General features: G+C 53.5%; 1 protein-coding gene across 1 annotated transcript in view; it reads left to right on the forward strand.

Moving 5' to 3' along the window:
• MYH9 (myosin, heavy chain 9, non-muscle) overlaps window positions 1-19,026 on the forward strand; it is a 112,749-nt gene that overhangs the window by 80,788 nt on the left and 12,935 nt on the right. Inside the window, exons 12-27 of the mRNA XM_006890160.1 lie at window positions 531-683; window positions 1,799-1,972; window positions 3,277-3,450; window positions 5,180-5,294; window positions 7,758-7,951; window positions 8,455-8,576; window positions 9,796-9,865; window positions 10,378-10,538; window positions 12,537-12,645; window positions 13,574-13,705; window positions 14,305-14,511; window positions 15,177-15,314; window positions 16,912-17,035; window positions 17,273-17,444; window positions 18,293-18,505; window positions 18,811-18,955. Coding sequence (XP_006890222.1) covers window positions 531-683; window positions 1,799-1,972; window positions 3,277-3,450; window positions 5,180-5,294; window positions 7,758-7,951; window positions 8,455-8,576; window positions 9,796-9,865; window positions 10,378-10,538; window positions 12,537-12,645; window positions 13,574-13,705; window positions 14,305-14,511; window positions 15,177-15,314; window positions 16,912-17,035; window positions 17,273-17,444; window positions 18,293-18,505; window positions 18,811-18,955 — 2,403 coding nt within the window. The remainder of the gene's footprint in view (window positions 1-530; window positions 684-1,798; window positions 1,973-3,276; window positions 3,451-5,179; window positions 5,295-7,757; window positions 7,952-8,454; window positions 8,577-9,795; window positions 9,866-10,377; window positions 10,539-12,536; window positions 12,646-13,573; window positions 13,706-14,304; window positions 14,512-15,176; window positions 15,315-16,911; window positions 17,036-17,272; window positions 17,445-18,292; window positions 18,506-18,810; window positions 18,956-19,026) is intronic.

Raw genomic sequence — 19,026 nt, forward strand, 5'->3', positions numbered from 1 at the left:
GAAGCAACTTATTTATTATTTTTATTTTTTTAAAAAGAAGTAACTAATTTTTTTGAAACAACTCAGACATCTGGTGACTACTCCGGTATGTTCTCATTTTATTTTTTTCCAGAAGGTCTTTTTTGTTTAATCCAAACCCAAACCCACTCCTGTCGATTTGATTCTGATTCAGGAAGACCTTCAGTCGGCTTCCCAAGTCTGCACATTTTGAATGAAAGAGACTCTCATCCTCCCACGGAGCCACTGAGGGAGTTGTGGATTCAGACCACTGACGTTCTGATGAGCAGCCTATCTTAGAACTCGCTTTACCAGCCAGGCATCAGTGTTAGGTCCATCGTGTTGGGTATTTCCTTAGTTGTTTGGCGTCACTCGAGATAATCTTCTATGAACACGATTTGTGTGAAGCTATCTTCGGTACTAGGGGATGCTTCTGTGGGTAGAGTCTGCGAAGGGAAGTGCCCGGGTAGAAACTGAGAGAGTCGGAAGGTTCTCTGTGTCTGAATGCCTCTCCCTCTGTGTCCTGCTCCCAGGCTGACTTTGCCATCGAGGCCTTGGCCAAGGCCACGTACGAACGCATGTTCCGCTGGCTGGTGCTCCGTATCAACAAGGCTCTGGACAAGACCAAGCGGCAGGGCGCCTCCTTCATCGGGATCCTGGACATCGCCGGCTTTGAGATCTTTGACGTGAGTCTCTGGTGCAGGGTGCCCACCCTTCCTCTGACACAGATGTGTTCGCTCTTTTGGAAGCCCAGAGTGTCTTCACTTTCCTTCCCCAACACAGCGCTTCAAAGGCGTCAGTTCTTCAGTCATCCCTGTTCATTTATTATCCAGGTTTCACATGTGTGTGAAGCAGTTGATAATACCGTGAGTTGGGTCAGGCATGTCTTAGTCATTTAAAGTGACATCTGTGTATAGATGGAGAGAGAGAGAGAGAGAGAGCGCCCTTTGATCTGCCTTGGCCACCCTGTTGAACTTTTGCTTCCTTCTCCCCGGGCCAGGGCTCCTCTCCCATCCTGGTCCACATTGCTCAGAGGCCATCATCTCTTTTCAAGGATGGAGACCTCCATTGGGCGCGTTTTAAGCCATATGTTTGGAGCGACTTCATCAGTGCTTTCTGTACTGCTTCTTGTAGCGTGTTTTACTGAGCACTTGGAAAGGCACTGTCCTGCCTGGAAGGGCATTGTCATCTGATAGAGACACTTGGACGTTACTGTAGGTCTGAGGTCATTAACCTGGGGCCCACCTGGGGGAGGTCTCGAAGGAACCCTTCAGAGCTTGCGGGGAAGACAATTTCCATCTTTTATGCCCCCTTTACTAATCTCTTGCTGAAACTTTGCGTTTCTTTCAATTGCTTAACGGAACAGGCTGCAGCCAGGGACAGTTTCAGCAATTGCATTTATTTGTCACCAGCTGAAATCTGCTCTTTCCTGTCACCTCTCAGGCATTGACAGGTCTTACCAGATTTCATTTCCTTGTCTCTGCTCGGAAAGTCAGAGTATCCATTGTTAGTTCTTGTAGCTAAAGTGCACGATCTAATGCTGTGTCATAATGTGATCATTCTATGTCTACATTATGTTTTTCCTCTGTGCATTATGCATTTGAAAAGCTTGCTCTCAGGGCTTTCCTACTCCATGGCTCTAAAGAGAGCAGGGCCCTTGCTTCTGGGACCACACAGGGAAGGCCACCTCTCCACCCAAGAGTGCCCCTTCATGGACCCCTATCCACTCCCCTTCCCTTTGGGCTCTGGACACGCTCCTGGAGACGCAGCGTGCCTGACATAGTCTCTCCTCTCCTTGCAGCTCAACTCCTTCGAGCAGCTGTGTATCAACTACACCAACGAAAAGCTCCAGCAGCTCTTCAACCACACCATGTTCATCCTGGAGCAGGAGGAGTACCAGCGCGAGGGCATCGAGTGGAACTTCATCGACTTTGGGTTGGACCTGCAGCCTTGCATCGACCTCATTGAGAAACCAGTAAGAGCTGAGACACACACACCCCCCCCCACGGCCCAGCCTGGCCCCTTCTCTCCCCTCTGCTCCAGCGCTTTCTGCTTCCTGCTCCTTTTGAGCTCCACCTGCAGGGATTGTGGCTCTGGAGCTTAGGTCCGGTGCCTGGGAGGTCTGGGCCCTCCCTGGAGAGGAGACACGCTGGGCCGCAGCTGCAGGCCGGCCTCGCCCAGCTGCTGACCAGGTGGGCTGTGGTGAGGCCTGAGCATAGCCCATAGGCCTTCGTTTGTCCTAGAGAAACAGGCTTGCTGTTAGGTGTGAGGTCCTGCTCTGCGTGCCCACGGGCAGAGCGCTGTTTTTTGCAGCCTTAGTGCCATGTCCTCTCCTGGTGCGCCTTCCGGACCTCGCATACCTCACCCCTCTCGGGACAGGAGTGTCATCAGAAGCTCTGTCCCCGCCGTGCTAGCTGTTGGAAAGTGCTGTAGCCAGAAACCCCAGCCTATCAGTTCATATTTAAAGCCCTTCCCAGGAGGCCTTGGGTCACCTGTGTGTGCTGTATAGGGGAGCTTTTTAACGCAGCCCGAGCATTTCTGTTTCTGGTTTGTTTCCTCTTGATTATATTTAATTGCTGTAAACTCACGTTCTTCCCAGGATCCGGAGTGGTTTAGGAATTTACACGCCAGAGCTACATTAAAATGTAAATTAATCAGAAGGTGTTGGAAGCGATCCAAAGACCCAGTGTCTGCCCGTCTGCTTGTAGGACTCTCTTTTTTAAAATCAGTTGACTTTTCCTATGAGCAGGAGCCCGTCTGCCCTCAGGCCTTGCCAGTCTGTCTGCAGCATCTGAATTGACTTTCTTGTCTTCCACGTTATATATGCTGGAGGTCTCTCTGGGCCTTTGTTTTCCCCCGGGGACTTATTTGAAATCTCCTTTCCCACATAGCTGTGCAGGTTCAGGGTGGAGGGGGCAGGTCTGTCATCATAAATGAGGCACTGGAATCGGGGGCAGCTCCCTGGACAGCCCCCTGGACACACCTGTTTGAGTGCTTTGTATCAGACCCACCGGGTAATTTCTAGTTCATGGAAGATGGAGAGTGCTGGGGTGTTGGCTGTTGATAGAGAACCCTGCTATGTCAGGCCATTGAGTCAAGTGTAGGTGAGCCACGTTGGGACCCCCGTGGCTTCTTTTTAAAGCCAAATGTGCTGAACACTTTCCAGAATGTTCTTTTTTACCTTCTGGTTTTCCAATTAATTCCGTTTCCGCTTCTTGAGTGGGTGGGTGGTGCGTCCGGGACCCTCACTCACCTGCTGTGATTCTGTGTTTCCTCCAGGCAGGCCCCCCGGGTATCCTCGCCTTGCTGGACGAGGAGTGTTGGTTCCCCAAAGCCACCGACAAGAGCTTCGTGGAGAAGGTGGTGCAGGAGCAGGGCACGCACCCCAAGTTCCAGAAGCCCAAGCAGCTGAAGGACAAAGCTGACTTCTGCATCATGCACTATGCAGGCAAGGTGAGGAGGGCATGCGCAGGCTCCGTGCTTGCTGCCCTGGTCGATTCACGTCCTGAGGGGGTGCGCACACACCCTGCTCCCTCCCATCGCAAAGCTCCTTCATGTGTTACGCATCTTTAGGTGCCTGCAGCAACCCTCACCTAGGTCAGGTTGGTTGTTGTGAAGCTGTGTTATTTGTCACACGGGGAAGTGAGGAGATCTGTACGAGGGCACATGCCTTGGAATTCGAGGTCTACCACTTGTAAGCTGTGTGGCCTCGGACCAGTCACTTAACCTCGCTGAGGCTTGGTTTCTTCACCTGGAAAATGGACTGTGTCCCCATCTCAAAGGGCCACATGTACTAACTGAGCTTGTGGAGCCCAGGGCTTGGCACGGGCGGATGCTGTGGGCCGGGACTGCTCAGCCTCTCAGCCCTGATGCCGGGCCGGGTGACTACTGTGGGCTGCGTGACCACTGCGGGCTGGGTGACTGCCTTGGGCTGGGTCAATGCCGCGTGCCGGGTGACTGCCGCGGGCAGGGTGGATGTCCTGGGTGCTGGAGGACATTCAGCAACGTCCCTGGCCTTGACACTCAGATGCCCTCAGGTGCCCCTGGGAAGTGACCATCCGGCTCCACTCGGGAGCCACCGCTCTAGTGTGGCTGTGATTGAGGTGGTCACATGGCCAGTGGCACTGGCACTGCTCTCATGTGTCCTTGTATCCATCGTCTCTGTTGGCTTCTTAAAACTCAAACTGACTGCCGTTGAGGTGACTGTGACTTCTAACGCCCCTCCGTTAGTTTCCAAGACTGTGAATGTGTACCAGAGACTGCCTCTCTTCTTGTGGAAGCTCTGGAGAATTTGAACCTCCGTGGCTCTGTGGCTTTCTGGATCACGGCACAGCACGCTGTGGAATGTACCATTCCACGTGGAATGACGCTGTGGAGCGTGTCACTGAGCTTCCCGCCACACGACGTCCCCAGTGTGGAGAGGCACACGCTTGATGGAAGGCTGCACCCCCTGTGCCTTGCTTGCTTCTGGTCCTTCCCAACTCCCTGCAGCCCAGGCTGAGGGGCCAGGCCCTGGTCTGTCTCCTGGGCCCCTGACGGCCACAGGCCCTCCTACAGCCCCTGCCCACTGCCCCCGCTTATTGTCCTCACACTGCCCCACCTCTTCTGCTTCCTACGACTGCTGCAGCAACTCTCAACACACAACACACGTGTGAGTGTCTCGGGCCGCTGTAACCAAGTGCAGAACTAGGTGACTCAACTGTTTATCCTCAGCTCTGGAGGTGGACAGGACTGCGCTCCCTCTGAAGGTTCATGTTGCTTCAAGCAGACAAGTAAATAGAAGTTCTTTTGTGCAGCCACAGATTCCTTTAGCTAGCCGGCCTCCTGCTGTTGTGGGCACTGTTGTCATGGACCATCCAGTTGGAACCGACCCACAGCTGACCCCGCAGCGGGTTTTCAGAGGCAGTGGCGGGCACGGGAGGAGATTACCCATCTTTTTTCCTTAGAGCAGCTGGTGGATTCGTACCATGTACTTTAGTGTTTGTTGGCAGTGCAACTCCTGCTCGATTTTTAATTCTCTGCTTTGGCTTGTGACGCGTCAGAGTGCGTGTGCAGATACCCAGGGCCACAGTCCCTCATTGATCGACACGGTGGTTTACGTTCCCGTTCCTGCTCGTGGCTTTGGCCCATGAGGGTTCCCCGTCCCTGGAGCAGGCCTGCCTCACCTCTGTGGCTCTTCCAGGTGGATTACAAGGCGGACGAGTGGCTCATGAAGAACATGGACCCCCTGAACGACAACATCGCCACGCTGCTGCACCAGTCCTCTGACAAGTTCGTCTCGGAGCTATGGAAGGATGGTACGCCCTGGGTTCTGGGCGCTGGGCCCTGCCTTCTGCTTCCTGAGACCTGGACCGATTAGCTTTCCACCTTTGCTGGGGGGGCCTACCTGCAGAAGTGGGGTCTTCCCTGCTTCTCAGTTGGAACAAACCAGGTCCTGCCTGTGTCCTTGGTTGCTCTCAGGAGAGAGAGGGCTGCTTGAACCGAGGGGCAGGACACCCTGCGGGGTGCACAGTAGCCATTTCCACTTGCCCAGCTGCAGAAGGGCTTCCCCGATGTGGGCAGTGACGGGCTGCCTCCATCCCTGGTTTCCCATCCATGTCTCCCATTCTTGGGCTTTCTTGCATTTCCACCCTCTACCCTTTGGCAAGCTGTTTTGCTTTCGAGTTTTTCTTTTTCACGGTTTCTCCTCTTCCTTTGCCTGGTTTTGCTCTAACCTCTCTGTTGCAGAGATGCAGAACACTCAGAGAGCCTATTTCTATCAGCGCTTTCCTATTCTCCACCTAGAATCAGGTGACCAGGGCCCCGAGAGGGCGTGTGTGTGTGTGTGTGTCTGTGTGTGCGGTACGTCCCGAGCTGTGCACGCCGCTGCTGAGTCTCCCTGATCCCTGTGGTCCCCCTTGCCTGCCCTGCACCCCTGCTCGGGCTAGGAGCGGACCCTTCCTGCCTGTACCCACAGCAGGTCTGCAGAAAGGCAGCAAAGTATGCTGTGCTTGGATATTTGGAGGCTTCGTGTTGTTTCTTGAATGAAGTTGTTTGAAAACGCATCTCCACCCTCAGAGCTCCATCTTCTGAAGGTGGAGTCTCGCAGCTTGAACGGCCCGGTGTCTCCGCATGGGGTTTGGGTGCTGTGCCTGCCGTTGGCATGCATGCATCTAAAGGCGAAACCCATGTTTGTGTGTTTGTTCAGCGAACTACAGTGCAGGCCACCCCCGAAATGACTGGTCCTCACGAGGCCACCTTCAGCTCACCTGCCTAGGTGGCTCTCAGAGCCCCCAAAGATGCCTTTGGGCACCAGTGGGTGCATGTGTGAGGCCCAGGACGCCCCTTCTTCAAGTACCTGTCCCCACGCTTAGCTTCTGCCCATTTTGAGATCAATGCACCAGGGTCACAAGAATGAAATTGGGCTTTGTCCCAAGAATTCTATGACACCAGATTTATCCCACCAGCCCCAGAGGGCTGCTGACTAATTATGTTCGTTCTGGCCTCATGCTGATGCCAGGTCACTGCCCACTTTGATTCCGTGGCCTTGCTTGCTCAATTTTGTCTCCGACGAAGCCATTCCGTCCCTTGTCCCTGGCCACGGGCCACAGTGATGGCTCCCTTTGCAGGCAGGTGTAGACGCTGCACACCTGCGGCTCAGGAGAGTTAGGAGCGTGGCCAGACCCTCAGCGCTGCAGTGCTGGTTGTCGAGCATTCGCGGGCACTGCATTTTCTGACACCGAGTGCCCCTCTAGTTCCCCGGTTCAGAGATCTCTGCCCCTTGGAGGGGTTCCAGAGGCACCCAGATTCCTATAGACAGTCGTGGGGCAGCTTTAGCTCATCTGCCTCCCAACTCCTAGCCTGTGCTCTCAGAAAAACCACTTAAACTCATCGCCTTCAGGGCTTAACTTCATTGCTGACCCTCCTTGGATTTCCGAGGCTGTAAGCTGCACAGAGGAGGTGGCCCATCTCTCTCCCTGGGAACTAACTGCTGGTGAATTGAAACCCCAAGAGAAGCATGGCCGGTGGGTCAGCAGCACGGCTCCGTTCAGACCAAACTGCCAGAGCTCCTTTTTATGTAAAAGTCACTGTGAATTCAGGGCACGGATTTATTTTCCGCTTAGGACCATTTAGGGTAAGAAGATAACCCACATTTCCACACCTCCTCCAAGTCAGGGCTTGAGAACGCTGCTGATGGCAGTGGTTTGCACTCCTGTGCTGACCTCAACCTTGGTTGGTATAAATGCACTCAGAAGTGCTGTGGAAGAAAGGCCTGGCAATCTTAGAGCGGCTCAGAGCCCAGTCCTCCACGTCTCTCGTGGTGTTGACGTGAGTTGTCATTGCCTTGAGAGCAGTGGGTGAGGATTCACCCGCCTCACTCTGTTGAAGCCAAGCTAGTGGGCTCAGTGTTCCAGAAGCTGCCATTGGCTTTCTCATGTAGGAAATAGAGCTTCCCACGTAGGCGCAGGTGGGTGACAGGCCAGGAAGTGAGCCTTCTCAGCTAATGGCCCTGAAGAAGCAGGCCCCTGGGTCGTGACCTCCTGTGCTTTCTGCTTGGGAGGAGTTCTGTCTCCTAACTTCTGGACTTTGCCGTGTTCTGCCTTTCTTGTGTCCTGCTCTGTGTTTTGGGGTGATCTTGACACAAGTAGAGTTCAACCAAAATGAGTCTTGCTATTCCAGACTGTGTCTCCTCTTCCCCTGTCCCCGTATCCATCTGTCCCCCTGCCCGCCGACCTCCTCCGGGGGAGCTGGCACTCACCTGCCCTGTGTGGTTCCCACAGTCGATCGCATCATCGGCCTGGACCAGGTGGCCGGCATGTCGGAGACGGCGCTGCCCGGGGCCTTCAAGACGCGGAAGGGCATGTTCCGCACCGTGGGTCAGCTCTACAAGGAACAGCTGGCCAAGCTCATGGCCACGCTGAGGAACACCAACCCCAACTTCGTCCGTTGCATCATCCCTAACCACGAGAAGAAGGTAGGAGCTTCATGGCGGTGTGTGAATAGAGCTGGTCCCCCGCCCGCCCCGTAGTCCACCCACCCGCCCCGTAGTCCACCCACCCGCCCCGTAGTCCACCCCCCCCCCACTGCAGGTGACGTGGTCCCGCCCCATAGGAGCCTCCCTTGAAGCTGTAAGCTTTTAGAGTGGAGACTGCCCATCTTTCCCCCACGGAGCTGCTGGTGGATTTGAACTGCTGACCTGCTGGTTAACAGTGCAGGATATAACTGCTACACCACCAGAGCTCCCTCCCGTTCTCTGCGTTAAGCCTGGCTCACAGCAGACGGGTAGTGAGGTGTTAAGTGGTTACAATGCCTCGTTCGCAGCCTGCCCGCTCCCGGATCACTTGGCTCAGCTGTTTCCTTCTGGGGTCTGTAGGGTCCCTCTTTGACCTTTGTCCGTTGAAGTTATAGGACAGCCTCCCCACCCCCCGAGTCTCGTGGACACTGGGCACAGCCCAAAGCATGCCCTCTCTCCTTCAGGCGGGCAAGCTGGACCCTCACCTCGTGCTGGACCAGCTGCGCTGTAATGGAGTCCTGGAGGGCATCCGTATCTGCCGTCAGGGCTTCCCCAACAGGGTGGTCTTCCAGGAGTTCCGGCAGAGGTAAGCAGTGGCCGCCGATGCCCGCAGTGACCCTCGGAGGTGCCTGTCGCCCCCGACGACACGTGCCCCTGTTCGTGTCCTTCTCTGTTCCACCTTCTCCTTGGCAAGAGTTTCCCTGTTTTCCTCATCTCAGCAAAGGTGGTTCTAGTTGACTTTCACGCCTGGTGTTGGTGAAGGTCTGGGGCATTTGCTTCAGAGAGATTAAAAAGCTGTAGCCTGTCTCTGACACACTACAGGGACTTGATGGGGACGGCGGTCACTAAACACCGCGGTCCCTGCCTCGTGTGCGGTGACAGCAGGGACAGCGTCCCGGGTGCCTGTATGTGTGTGCGGTGTTTGCTTTCTCAAGGTGACCTTGAGTCAGTAGCTGTCCCCACTTCCTGAGTCCCAGAGAGGATACAAGGCCGTCCATGGTGAAGAGGGGGCTCTGGGCAGTTGGTCTCGGGTTAGTGCTGAGGGTTAATACACTCCACTGGTAACCGAAAGGTTGAAGGTTGAAGGCCAGAACAATCAGCTGTGGGACCCCGTGGAGCACAGTCTACCCCGACAGTCAGGGGCTGCTGGAGTCGGAATCAGTGAGCCTGGCTTGCTTATTTCTGAGCCCAACCTCGGGCTCCCCCTTGAGTGCTTTCAGTATCCTCTGTGGGCTTCTCTTCAGTCGGAAGCTGTTGAGCCTGCCTTGTGCTGTGTAGTTGAGGAACGAGCAGGGTGGAATCTGCTGCTGGAGACTTTCCTCAGGAGACTGTGTGTGGGTCCTAAACTCACACAAACCCTGGGCTCCGGGGGATTTCCGCCACCCAGGGTTGTTGTGGTGGTGGTTATGGTACCAGTGGGTGAGAACTGGCCTACAGCTGACTCTCCAGCGGGTGCCCAGAGGCAGTAAATCACGCGGAGGAGATTGCTCATCTTTCTCCTGTGGAGCAGCTGGTGGATTCGAACTATGTAGCTTTGAATTGACAGTGCAATTCCTTACCAGTAGGCCACCGGAGAGGAAGACCCCGGATGAGGTGGATTGACACAGTAACTGGGGCAGTAAGGCTAGGTGTGTTGGAGTCAGTGAGACTGGCTCAGGACAGGGCAGGCTTCAGAGCTGCTGTACATAAAGTTGCTATGAGTGGTAGGTGACTTGAGAGCACGTAACGACAATAACAGGCCCCCAGAGCCCCCTCAAACACGATTAGCCAGGGTGAAATGATTAAACCACTCTCTCTTCTCTTAGATATGAGATCCTGACGCCAAATTCCATCCCGAAGGGCTTCATGGACGGGAAGCAGGCGTGTGTACTCATGGTAAGGGGCGGAGGGCTGTCTCGGCCTCTGGCTGGCTCTGGTCTGCTTAGTTAGATGGTGCCCTTTGGCTTACTGACCACCGGCACTTTGTGATCTCTCCTGGTGCTCCGTTCTGGCTCTCATGGTGCCCAGGGGGCTGCCCTTTCAGTCCTCAAGTGTCACGCATGGCCTGTGAGCCCAGGACCTTGTGACCAGGCTCTGACATGAGGTATGAAGCCCCTTGGTGCTTTCTTACCTATATCCCTGTGCTCCACACACTGGCCTGAGCAGCGCAGGAGGCAGGCCCGGACATGACAGTGGGCCCAGTGGCCCTGAAGTCTATGTGATGGTGTCTGTCTCTTCCCTCCTCTTGGTCCTACTGTGTGCATGGCAGGCTGTGAATTCTCAGAGAATGATTGAGGCCATACTGGGGTGAAATCCCTTTCGCTGGATGGAGGCTGGTTCTCAGACATGTCCCCACAAGGTCCCCATGAAGTGGTTCATGGCCAACAGCCTGCTCTCTCTGCCCCTAGATCAAGGCCCTGGAGCTGGACAGTAACCTGTACCGCATTGGGCAGAGCAAAGTGTTCTTCCGGGCCGGCGTGCTGGCCCACCTGGAGGAGGAGCGGGACCTGAAGATCACTGACATCATCATCAGCTTCCAGGCCTACTGCCGGGGCTACCTGGCCAGAAAGTGAGTTCTGGGGCTCCTGCCCTCCTGGGTCCGCCTGGTTGGAGAGCAGCTAGGAGGCTGCACTCAAGGAAACTCAAGGAGTCTGTCACAGTGTCCGAGCAAGGCTCTGTGTCCTTTCCTGTCCCCTCTGTTGCCATGTTTGTACCTCTGAAGAATTGTTGTGTATTGTCAATCTCAGTGCTGACCCTCTGGTGAGTTTTCAAAGGCCCACAGGAAATTATCCAACTTTCTCCCTTGGAGCAGCTGGTGTATTTGAACCACGAATCTTTGCATTGGCAGTACGGTTCTTTACCACTGGAGTGTTGGGTTGGTTCTGACGTGATGGTCCACACTAACAAGGCTGCTAGGGGTTAAAAGTGATGCTTGGAGGCTGAGTTAACCATGCTCCGTGTGGATTTGCCTCCCTGAAACCTCCCAAAACTTGGCGTTCCTCGCGAGGGGACAGCACTGAGCCTGGCCAGCTTCTCTGTGAGCTTCTTCCCAGGGCAGCAGGCTGTCCTTAGGTCTCCAACACCCCTAGGAATCAGAATCCCCTGATGGAGCCCCCCCGAGACCCCGGCCTGTGCTGGGGAAGGTGTGTTCCAGCACATTCTCTGAGACCCAGAAGACAATGCATGTGTTTGCTGCATTGGGTAGATGGAACCACATGTATCCAGATCCCTCTTCTTGACCCTTTAGTGCCACTGTCTTCGTCTCCAAGTGCTGCTTTAACAAATACCACAGCAGATGCTCTTAAAGAACCAAATGTTCAATTTCTCCTAGTTTAAGAGGCTTGAAGTCTTTGGGTGCCTGCTCTAGGGGAGGGACATTTTCTCTGTCCACACTGGGGGCTCGGCATTCATCACCATTGGCCACCTTCTCTTGGTTTCTTGGAACACCCACGTAGCATCTGTAAGATGATGTGGCCTCATTAGCATAAAGAAACCGGCCCCAAATGGGGAGACACCCACGGGCATAAGGGGTGAGGATTTGCAGTGTATTTTGGGGGTCACACAGTGCGGTCTGTGAAAAACAGTACCCAGGATACTGTTTCCACTCCTCTTGGAAACTGGAGGGTCAGTATGATCCCTTAACCAGGGCCACTCCTCTGAGTTGGGGATGGTGCCTTCTGGCCACCTTAGCCCTTACGAGTTTGCCAGTAAGTTACCCAGAGTATTGACCTGACCACCATTAGGGAAATCCAATCCAAGACTCAGTTAAGTGAGGGTGAGGCTTTCTTAGGTGATTTTGCAAACTCTGGTGCTCAGGTCCTGACAGAGAAGCAGGCTGGTGTTCTTTCCATGGTCAGAAAAGAGTTTTTATCCTGGCCCACAAATCCCTTCTCGTTTCTCTTTGAGTCCTCTGGGTATACAGGCTATAAACCCCTCATTCCTCCCTTCCTTTGCTCCTTTTATTTTTTTACAGTGGTCTGTCCATCCCGTACCCCTTTAACTTAACATCCCAGAGTCTCTGTAGTTTATCGTATCAGTTGATTTATTTCATCTGGGTCAGCTTGTGACTCATTACCCCAGCTTTTTGTTCTCCCTTCTCTGAAGTTGGACCAGTCTAGAGTCTATTTCTTACAAATTCATAATACGCACCATTGCAGAGCATGTGCTGCTCGCTTTTTCCTATCAAACAAAAGTCCAGAGAGTGGATGGCGTGGGAGCTGGGATGCTGAAGTCAGAAGTCCCTGCGCTCAGACCAGCCTGACGCCTGGCTCACGATCCCTCTCACGGGAGGCCTCCCTCTCATGAAGGCCTCTCACAGGGAGGGGCCTCACTGGCCCCTGGTGGAGCCCAGTGGTGTAGGAGCCCTGGGCCTGACCGCTCTGGGGGGTCAGCACCTTGTTCGAGGACCCACAGTTGATGAGGGGAAAGAGTGATACTTGACCCTAATGCTGTGTCCTGACCCTACTTGTCCTGAAGAGGAGGTCCTCCGAGGGGCTCAGATCAGTCAGTTTGAAAGCCCCCGCTCCAGGTACTGAGTCTGTGTCGTTCCCCCCCCCACACTCCCCAGGGCCTTTGCCAAGCGCCAGCAGCAGCTGACGGCCATGAAGGTCCTGCAGCGGAACTGTGCCGCCTACCTCAAGCTGCGGAACTGGCAGTGGTGGCGCCTCTTCACCAAGGTGGGTCCTGCCGGGCTGCCCTCACCCTCACCCTCACCCTCCCCGCCAGGGCCTCTGCAGGCTCTCCACACGCCTCATGCCCACCTCAGTGTGAGGGCCCACTGCCCTGGACATGGGCGCTTTGCCTTTTCACTCTCTTCCCCCTCACAGTCAGGGCCGCTCATGTGACTGGGCCCTGCGTGTTTGCGGGCTGGACGGAGGTGGGGGGGGGGTGCCTTAGCCCATAAGGTGCAGGGCCTTGAGTTTCCAGAGCACTACAGACACCGGTTCAAAACCTACAGGCAACTGAAAGGGCCCCCCAATTCTTCACAAACCTCTTACTAAGGTCCAGATTGCTTTTGGAGTCATTAAAAAAAAACAAAAAAACAACAAACTACCAAAAACTAATGCATAAAACTTTATGCTAGTAAAAGCATAAAGCAGAAAGTCAGCACACCCATGCTCCCCTTCACTCCAAGCAAATAGCAGATGGTCCAGTGTTTACTCCCATCGCTTTCCCCACTGGCCTGTGAGTCTTGGCTCTGTAAATCGTATACATTCTCACATAGCTGAGATGTGACTTGTGTAAACAGTGTTGGGTTTTCCATTTTCCATTTAAAATCTCTTCACTCACCGTGTGTCTTAAGAGTCACAGTGTGCCCTTCCCTAGAAGTTTATAATTTACGGGGCTACTTTTCCACTGACGGATCTTTAAGCTGTTCCTGGGTTTTGCTACCATAAACAGCGCCTCTGTGGCATCCCCGTCATGGCAGTGGGTTTGCCTGAAGTGTAATTAGCAGGTCAGAGGCCTGTGGCACCAGCGCCAGAGTCATTTCAGGGAGCTTGTACCAGTCTGCATCTCCTGTCCTCAGTGGGTGTCATCGCCCCCTCCCTCTCATGATCCTGGAGCAGGAGCTGAGCACGTCCCTGCCTCCGTCCTCTCTCCTAGGTCAAGCCGCTGCTGCAGGTGAGCCGGCAGGAGGAGGAGATGATGGCCAAGGAGGAGGAGCTGGTGAAGGTCCGAGAGAAGCAGCTGGCTGCAGAGAACAGGCTCACAGAGATGGAGACGCTCCAGTCCCAGGTGGGTTTCTCTGCTGCTGCCCCTCGTACTGCCACCTGCTGGGCACCTTAGGAGTTGAAACATTTCAGCTATTCTAGGAAACTAGGCACTGATTCTACAGGCCCTACTGGGGGTTGTCTGATGTAGGGAGGTGGAACTGGGATTTCTCCCCAGAGAACCCCAGCTCCACTGCTTGACCTCTCTGAGCCCGTCTCCATGGGGCCGAAAAGTGCAATCAGAATCCTCCTTAAAGACAATAATGGTGAAATTTCCTTTCACTTACGTTGGGCATGTTGCCAGGAGACGCTTTTCTTTGGAAAGAGCCATCATGCTCTTGGAAAGGAGGAGGGTCAGTGAGAGGAAGACCCTCGAGGAGCTGGATTCACAGTGACCTGCAGCAACGGGCTCAGGCGTGTCTGAGATGATGAGGCTGGCACAGGAGAGGACAGGGTTCCCATCTGTTGTTCTTAGGGTCGCTGTGAGTCGTGCTTGACTCGACGGCACCTAACAACAGCAGTGATGGGTAAAGGACCCCCGTGTTCAGAAGGTGCCCAGGAGCTTGGGCCCTCAGTGAGGGACCGGGGACCGCGGGAAGCTGCCATTTCCCCCTGCTCTTGCAGCTCATGGCCGAGAAGATGCAGCTTCAGGAGCAGCTGCAGGCAGAGACAGAGCTGTGTGCCGAGGCCGAGGAGCTCCGGGCCCGCCTGACCGCCAAGAAGCAGGAGCTCGAGGAGATTTGCCACGACCTGGAGGCCAGAGTGGAGGAGGAGGAGGAGCGCTGCCAGCACCTGCAGATGGAGAAGAAGAAGATGCAGCAGAACATCCAGGTGACCCACCTCTTCCTCCCGGGGCCAGCACAGGGCAAGGCGCAGCTAAGAGGGCAGACAGCCTCGGAGGAGCCCCGTGAGAACCCAAGATGGGGCTGTCCTGTGAGGCAACGCCTCACCCTTCTGTAAACTGGTGAGGCTCTTTTGTGGCCTAGTGGATAAGGAGTTGTGCTGCTAACTCAGAGGCAGATGGTTCAAATCCACCAGCTGTTACGTGGGAGAAAGAAGGTCAATTTCCTCCTGTGTAATTTATAATCTCTGAAAATCTGCTCGGAGGGTCAGCAATGAGTCAGTTTTTCCTTGATGGCAATGAGTTTAAGGCTATTCTTTATTTATATTTATTTTTTATATACATACATATCTCCCATCTCTGTGAGCTCTGTTCTTTGAAATGTCACATCTGATTTAATCTCCCTCCTGTCAGTCTCTGACTGCCCTGGACAGTGGAGGGTGGTCAGTGGGGGACTCAGTGCTGCTTCCTCCCCGTCTTATTGATGGACACTCATAAGGAAGTCTCTCAGGACAAGAGACTGAGAGGCAGACCTGGGGTCTTGGCCCATCAGACCCTCACTTAGAATAGGCAGTTCTGGAACCAGCTGGCCTCTGTTCAGTCCCTGCTTGGGTTGGAAGCCTGCCGCGCTCATAGTGTCTTTGCATGGGGACAGGAGCTGGAGGAGCAGCTGGAGGAGGAAGAGAGTGCCCGGCAGAAGCTGCAGCTGGAGAAGGTGACCACCGAGGCCAAGCTGAAGAAGCTGGAGGAAGAGCAGATCATCATGGAAGACCAGAACTGCAAACTGGCCAAGGTGGGCCGCAGAGCAGGCAGCCAGTGGGAAGGACAGGGTGGGACTCGGGTGTCCTGAGGCTGGTGGGTGCCAGTGAGTGGGACTTACGTTCATGCTGGATTTTCTGGATGCTTCCCATTCATTGCCACTGAGTCACTGTCTGTAGCAGGCACTGCTTCCTGAGGAACCCATTGCTTCTGGGTGCCGGGGTCCTTTTTGAAGTGTTTTTGTATCATGGAGGCCTACGATAGCTCCGTGGTTTAATGCTTGGCTGCTACTTGGAAAGTTGGCGGTTCAAATCCACCCAGGGTTGCCTGAGGAGAAAGCCTGGCCAGCTTCCAGATGGTCGCAGCTGTTGACACCTCGGGGAGCACAGTTCTCTCCTGAAACACGTGTGGTTACCATGAGTGGGAATCAGCCTGATTGCAGCGAGCTTGGTGATTCTGATTTCTCATACGTGCATGAGGTCCAGGGGCTAGGTGCGGCCTCTGTCTGTAGTGAGGTCTTCCACAAGCTTTCTGAATGCACGCCTCACCAGCATAGAGGTGCATTGATCGCTCTGTGCTGGGCACCTAGCACTTTCCCCTGAGGTGGTGGACTGATTGGAAGTTTCTTTGGTAGCTGAGTTCTGGCCTTTTGGCTTCTGGCCAGGGAGCAGATAAAAGCTGGGAGTCATGTTAGAGGGGTGGAAATGTCCTTGACCTCGGGGGGGCAGAAGGTATGGTCCAGCAGTGAGGTAATGGTCAGGGGAGGACCCTACCAAGCCAGGACTCCAGTGGAGACCACCAATGGAGAGAATGAGGAGTACAGCCCAGGGGACTCCTTGTGGGGGGAAAGTTGGCCATATGAAGAGTGGGGAGGAGTCACGGCCAACAAGGTGGAAGGGGGTGAGGTGCAGGGTGTGAGGTAAAGGGGGTGAGGTGCGGGGCTAGTGAGTTGATCTTCCCAGACAATGCTAGTTGTCATTCTCATACCTTTCTTCCTGTAGGAGGAACACAAATCCAGGAAGGATTTGTTACAGAGAAGTCAGCTTTACCCACATTTAGCTATTTAGGGACACATATTTTGATCCTAAGAAACTTACCAGGTTTTTTCAGGAGAACCAGCCATCTTTTCAGGGAGCAGTGTTTATTGAGGTAGAATTCTCACCTTCCATGCATGGGACCTGGGTTCGATTCCCAGCCACGGCACCTCCTGTGCAGTTCACATTCTCAGTGGACACTTGTATATTGCTAAGACACTGAACAAGTTACAGTGGAACTTCCAGTCTAAGGTAGACCAGGAAGAAAGGCCTGGCAATCTCTTTCCAAAAATCAGTTCTTGAGAATCCAACGGGTCATAACAATCTAATCCATAACCAATCATAGGTTTGGTACAGGACCTGCCAGCATTTTGTTCTGCTGTGCACAGGGTCCTTATGAGTTAAGGGCTGACTTGATGGGATCTAACAACAAGAATGCCCTCTCAAGTGGTCCAGGAAATCCTAATGAACTTGATCAGTGTCCAAGAACCGCCTCTCAATTCTGCTCTAAGTTTCTGGGGCATGCCATGTTTCGAGGAGAGTTACTGTGTTCTGTCCTCAACTAATGCTGACCTTTTACTTCTTCCGACACATCAGGAGAAGAAGTTACTGGAAGACAGAATAGCCGAGTTCACCACCAACCTTACAGAAGAAGAGGAAAAATCAAAGAGCCTTGCCAAGCTCAAGAACAAACACGAGGCCATGATTACCGACTTGGAAGGTAAAAATGAACCTTCTGGGACACAGACAAGGCCAGGGAATGGAGTTGGAGGGAGATACAGAGCTTGGAATCTACTGGTGATGTTCTTTACCGCAATCTAAGTGGGATTCTCTGCACCTGCTGTGTTTTATTATGAATCGCATATTCACTATTTTGGGTAAAACAATTAGGAGCCAAAGCAGAAGAGTGTTTGGGCACTCAAGACCCGCCTGTCTTCTCCCCTTCCTTCTCTCTTAGAACGCCTGAGGAGAGAGGAGAAGCAGCGGCAGGAGCTGGAGAAGACCCGCCGGAAGCTGGAGGGAGACTCCACGGATCTCAATGACCAGATTGCTGAGCTCCAGGCCCAGATTGCCGAGCTCAAGATGCAGCTGGCCAAGAAAGAGGAGGAGCTGCAGGCTGCCCTGGCCAGGTGAGGGCCTGACCACCAGCTGTCGGGGTAGTGGCCAGTAGGAGCGCTTTCCCCCATGTGTGATTCCAGGTGTGGGTGGATCTTGGTGTGTCAGGAAACCACAAGCATGGTCTCTGTTGTTGCTTCTTTGACATCAGGTTCATAGGAAAGCATTTCTTAGCCACTAAAAATACATTCTAGGGCCCTTTTATCTTTGTATATTTCCAACCGGGGCCAGTGCACCCCTCCTTAGACAACTTGGTAGTCCCCTGCTCCTGGGAGGTTATCATACTGATGCTGAACTTAGGGCAGACATCCAGCCAGCATCGCACATTGTAGCCCAGAACTCCTGACTCCAGTGACCCTCCAGCCTCAGTCTCCCATGTAGCTAGGACTATGGGTGTGGGCCACCACGCCCACCTTATGTCAACGCATTCTTAATAATTTTAATAAAATACATCTCTTGAGATTGTATCATCCAACCACTGTATTAGTCTTCTGTGTGTTCCCCCTCCCCCGCCCCCGGAAGAAGAATTCTTTTTCAGCTATTTTAGTTTCTTGTCATATTTTAGATTAGGTTGCTGTTTTTTCTTTTTCCTCACTTTCACCCCCTTCATATGTCAGTTAATTTTTATGTTTAAATCCCTGACTCTTACTTTGGTGAAGTGATCAATCCCTTTATGAACTTTCCTAATTCTCAAAGTGATATTGCCCTGAAGATAATTGTTTAACTGAGGAAAACCACCTAAATGCAATGATTATGCCTAGTTAGAACAGCTTTGACTTCACCTTCCTGACATTTTTTTTCTGCAAATACTGGTCTTGAAGGTAAAATGGCCTTCTACTGATGTTGTTGATCTTTTTGACAGAGTGGAAGAAGAAGCTTCCCAGAAGAACATGGCCCTTAAGAAGATTAGAGAGCTGGAATCTCAGATTTCTGAACTACAGGAAGATCTGGAGTCTGAGCGTGCTTTTAGGAACAAAGCTGAGAAGCAGAAGCGGGACCTTGGGGAAGAATTGGAAGCTCTGAAAACAGAGTTGGAGGACACCCTGGATTCTACAGCTGCCCAGCAGGAGCTCAGGTGTGCAGTGGGCTAGATTGACTAAATCATTGTGGAGGGTGTGGTCTTGGTCTTGACCACACAGTAAGATTTGCATCATGTATAATGAATGTTGAAGCATGATGGTTCCTGTCATGTCTCTGTACTCAGTAGAAGAGTGGGTTAGAAATGCACTTCACAGTGTGAGGTGCATCAGGAGTGAGATTTAAAGCTAGGGAAAAAAAGTAGAGAATTGTCTTTAGACTTTGTCTCCTAGTATGAGCTGTCTGATGGACAGTCAAGAAAAGCTGTTTTGGGCTCCACTCTGAGGACACTTCTTTGTCCAGGTCCAAACGTGAGCAGGAAGTGAACATCCTGAAGAAGACCCTTGAGGAGGAGGCCAAGACCCACGAGGCCCAGATCCAGGAGATGCGGCAGAAGCACTCCCAGGCGGTGGAGGAACTGGCCGAGCAGCTGGAGCAGACCAAGAGGGTGCGTGGGGCCTTCTGCAGGGCCCTCCGTGAGGTGCCCTCCGTGAGGTGCCCTCCGTGAGGTGCCCTCCG

This window comes from Elephantulus edwardii, unplaced genomic scaffold (assembly GCF_000299155.1).
Source record: "Elephantulus edwardii isolate Elephantulus edwardi_28Jun2011 unplaced genomic scaffold, EleEdw1.0 scaffold00086, whole genome shotgun sequence".
Classification (NCBI taxonomy): Eukaryota; Metazoa; Chordata; class Mammalia; order Macroscelidea; family Macroscelididae; genus Elephantulus; species Elephantulus edwardii.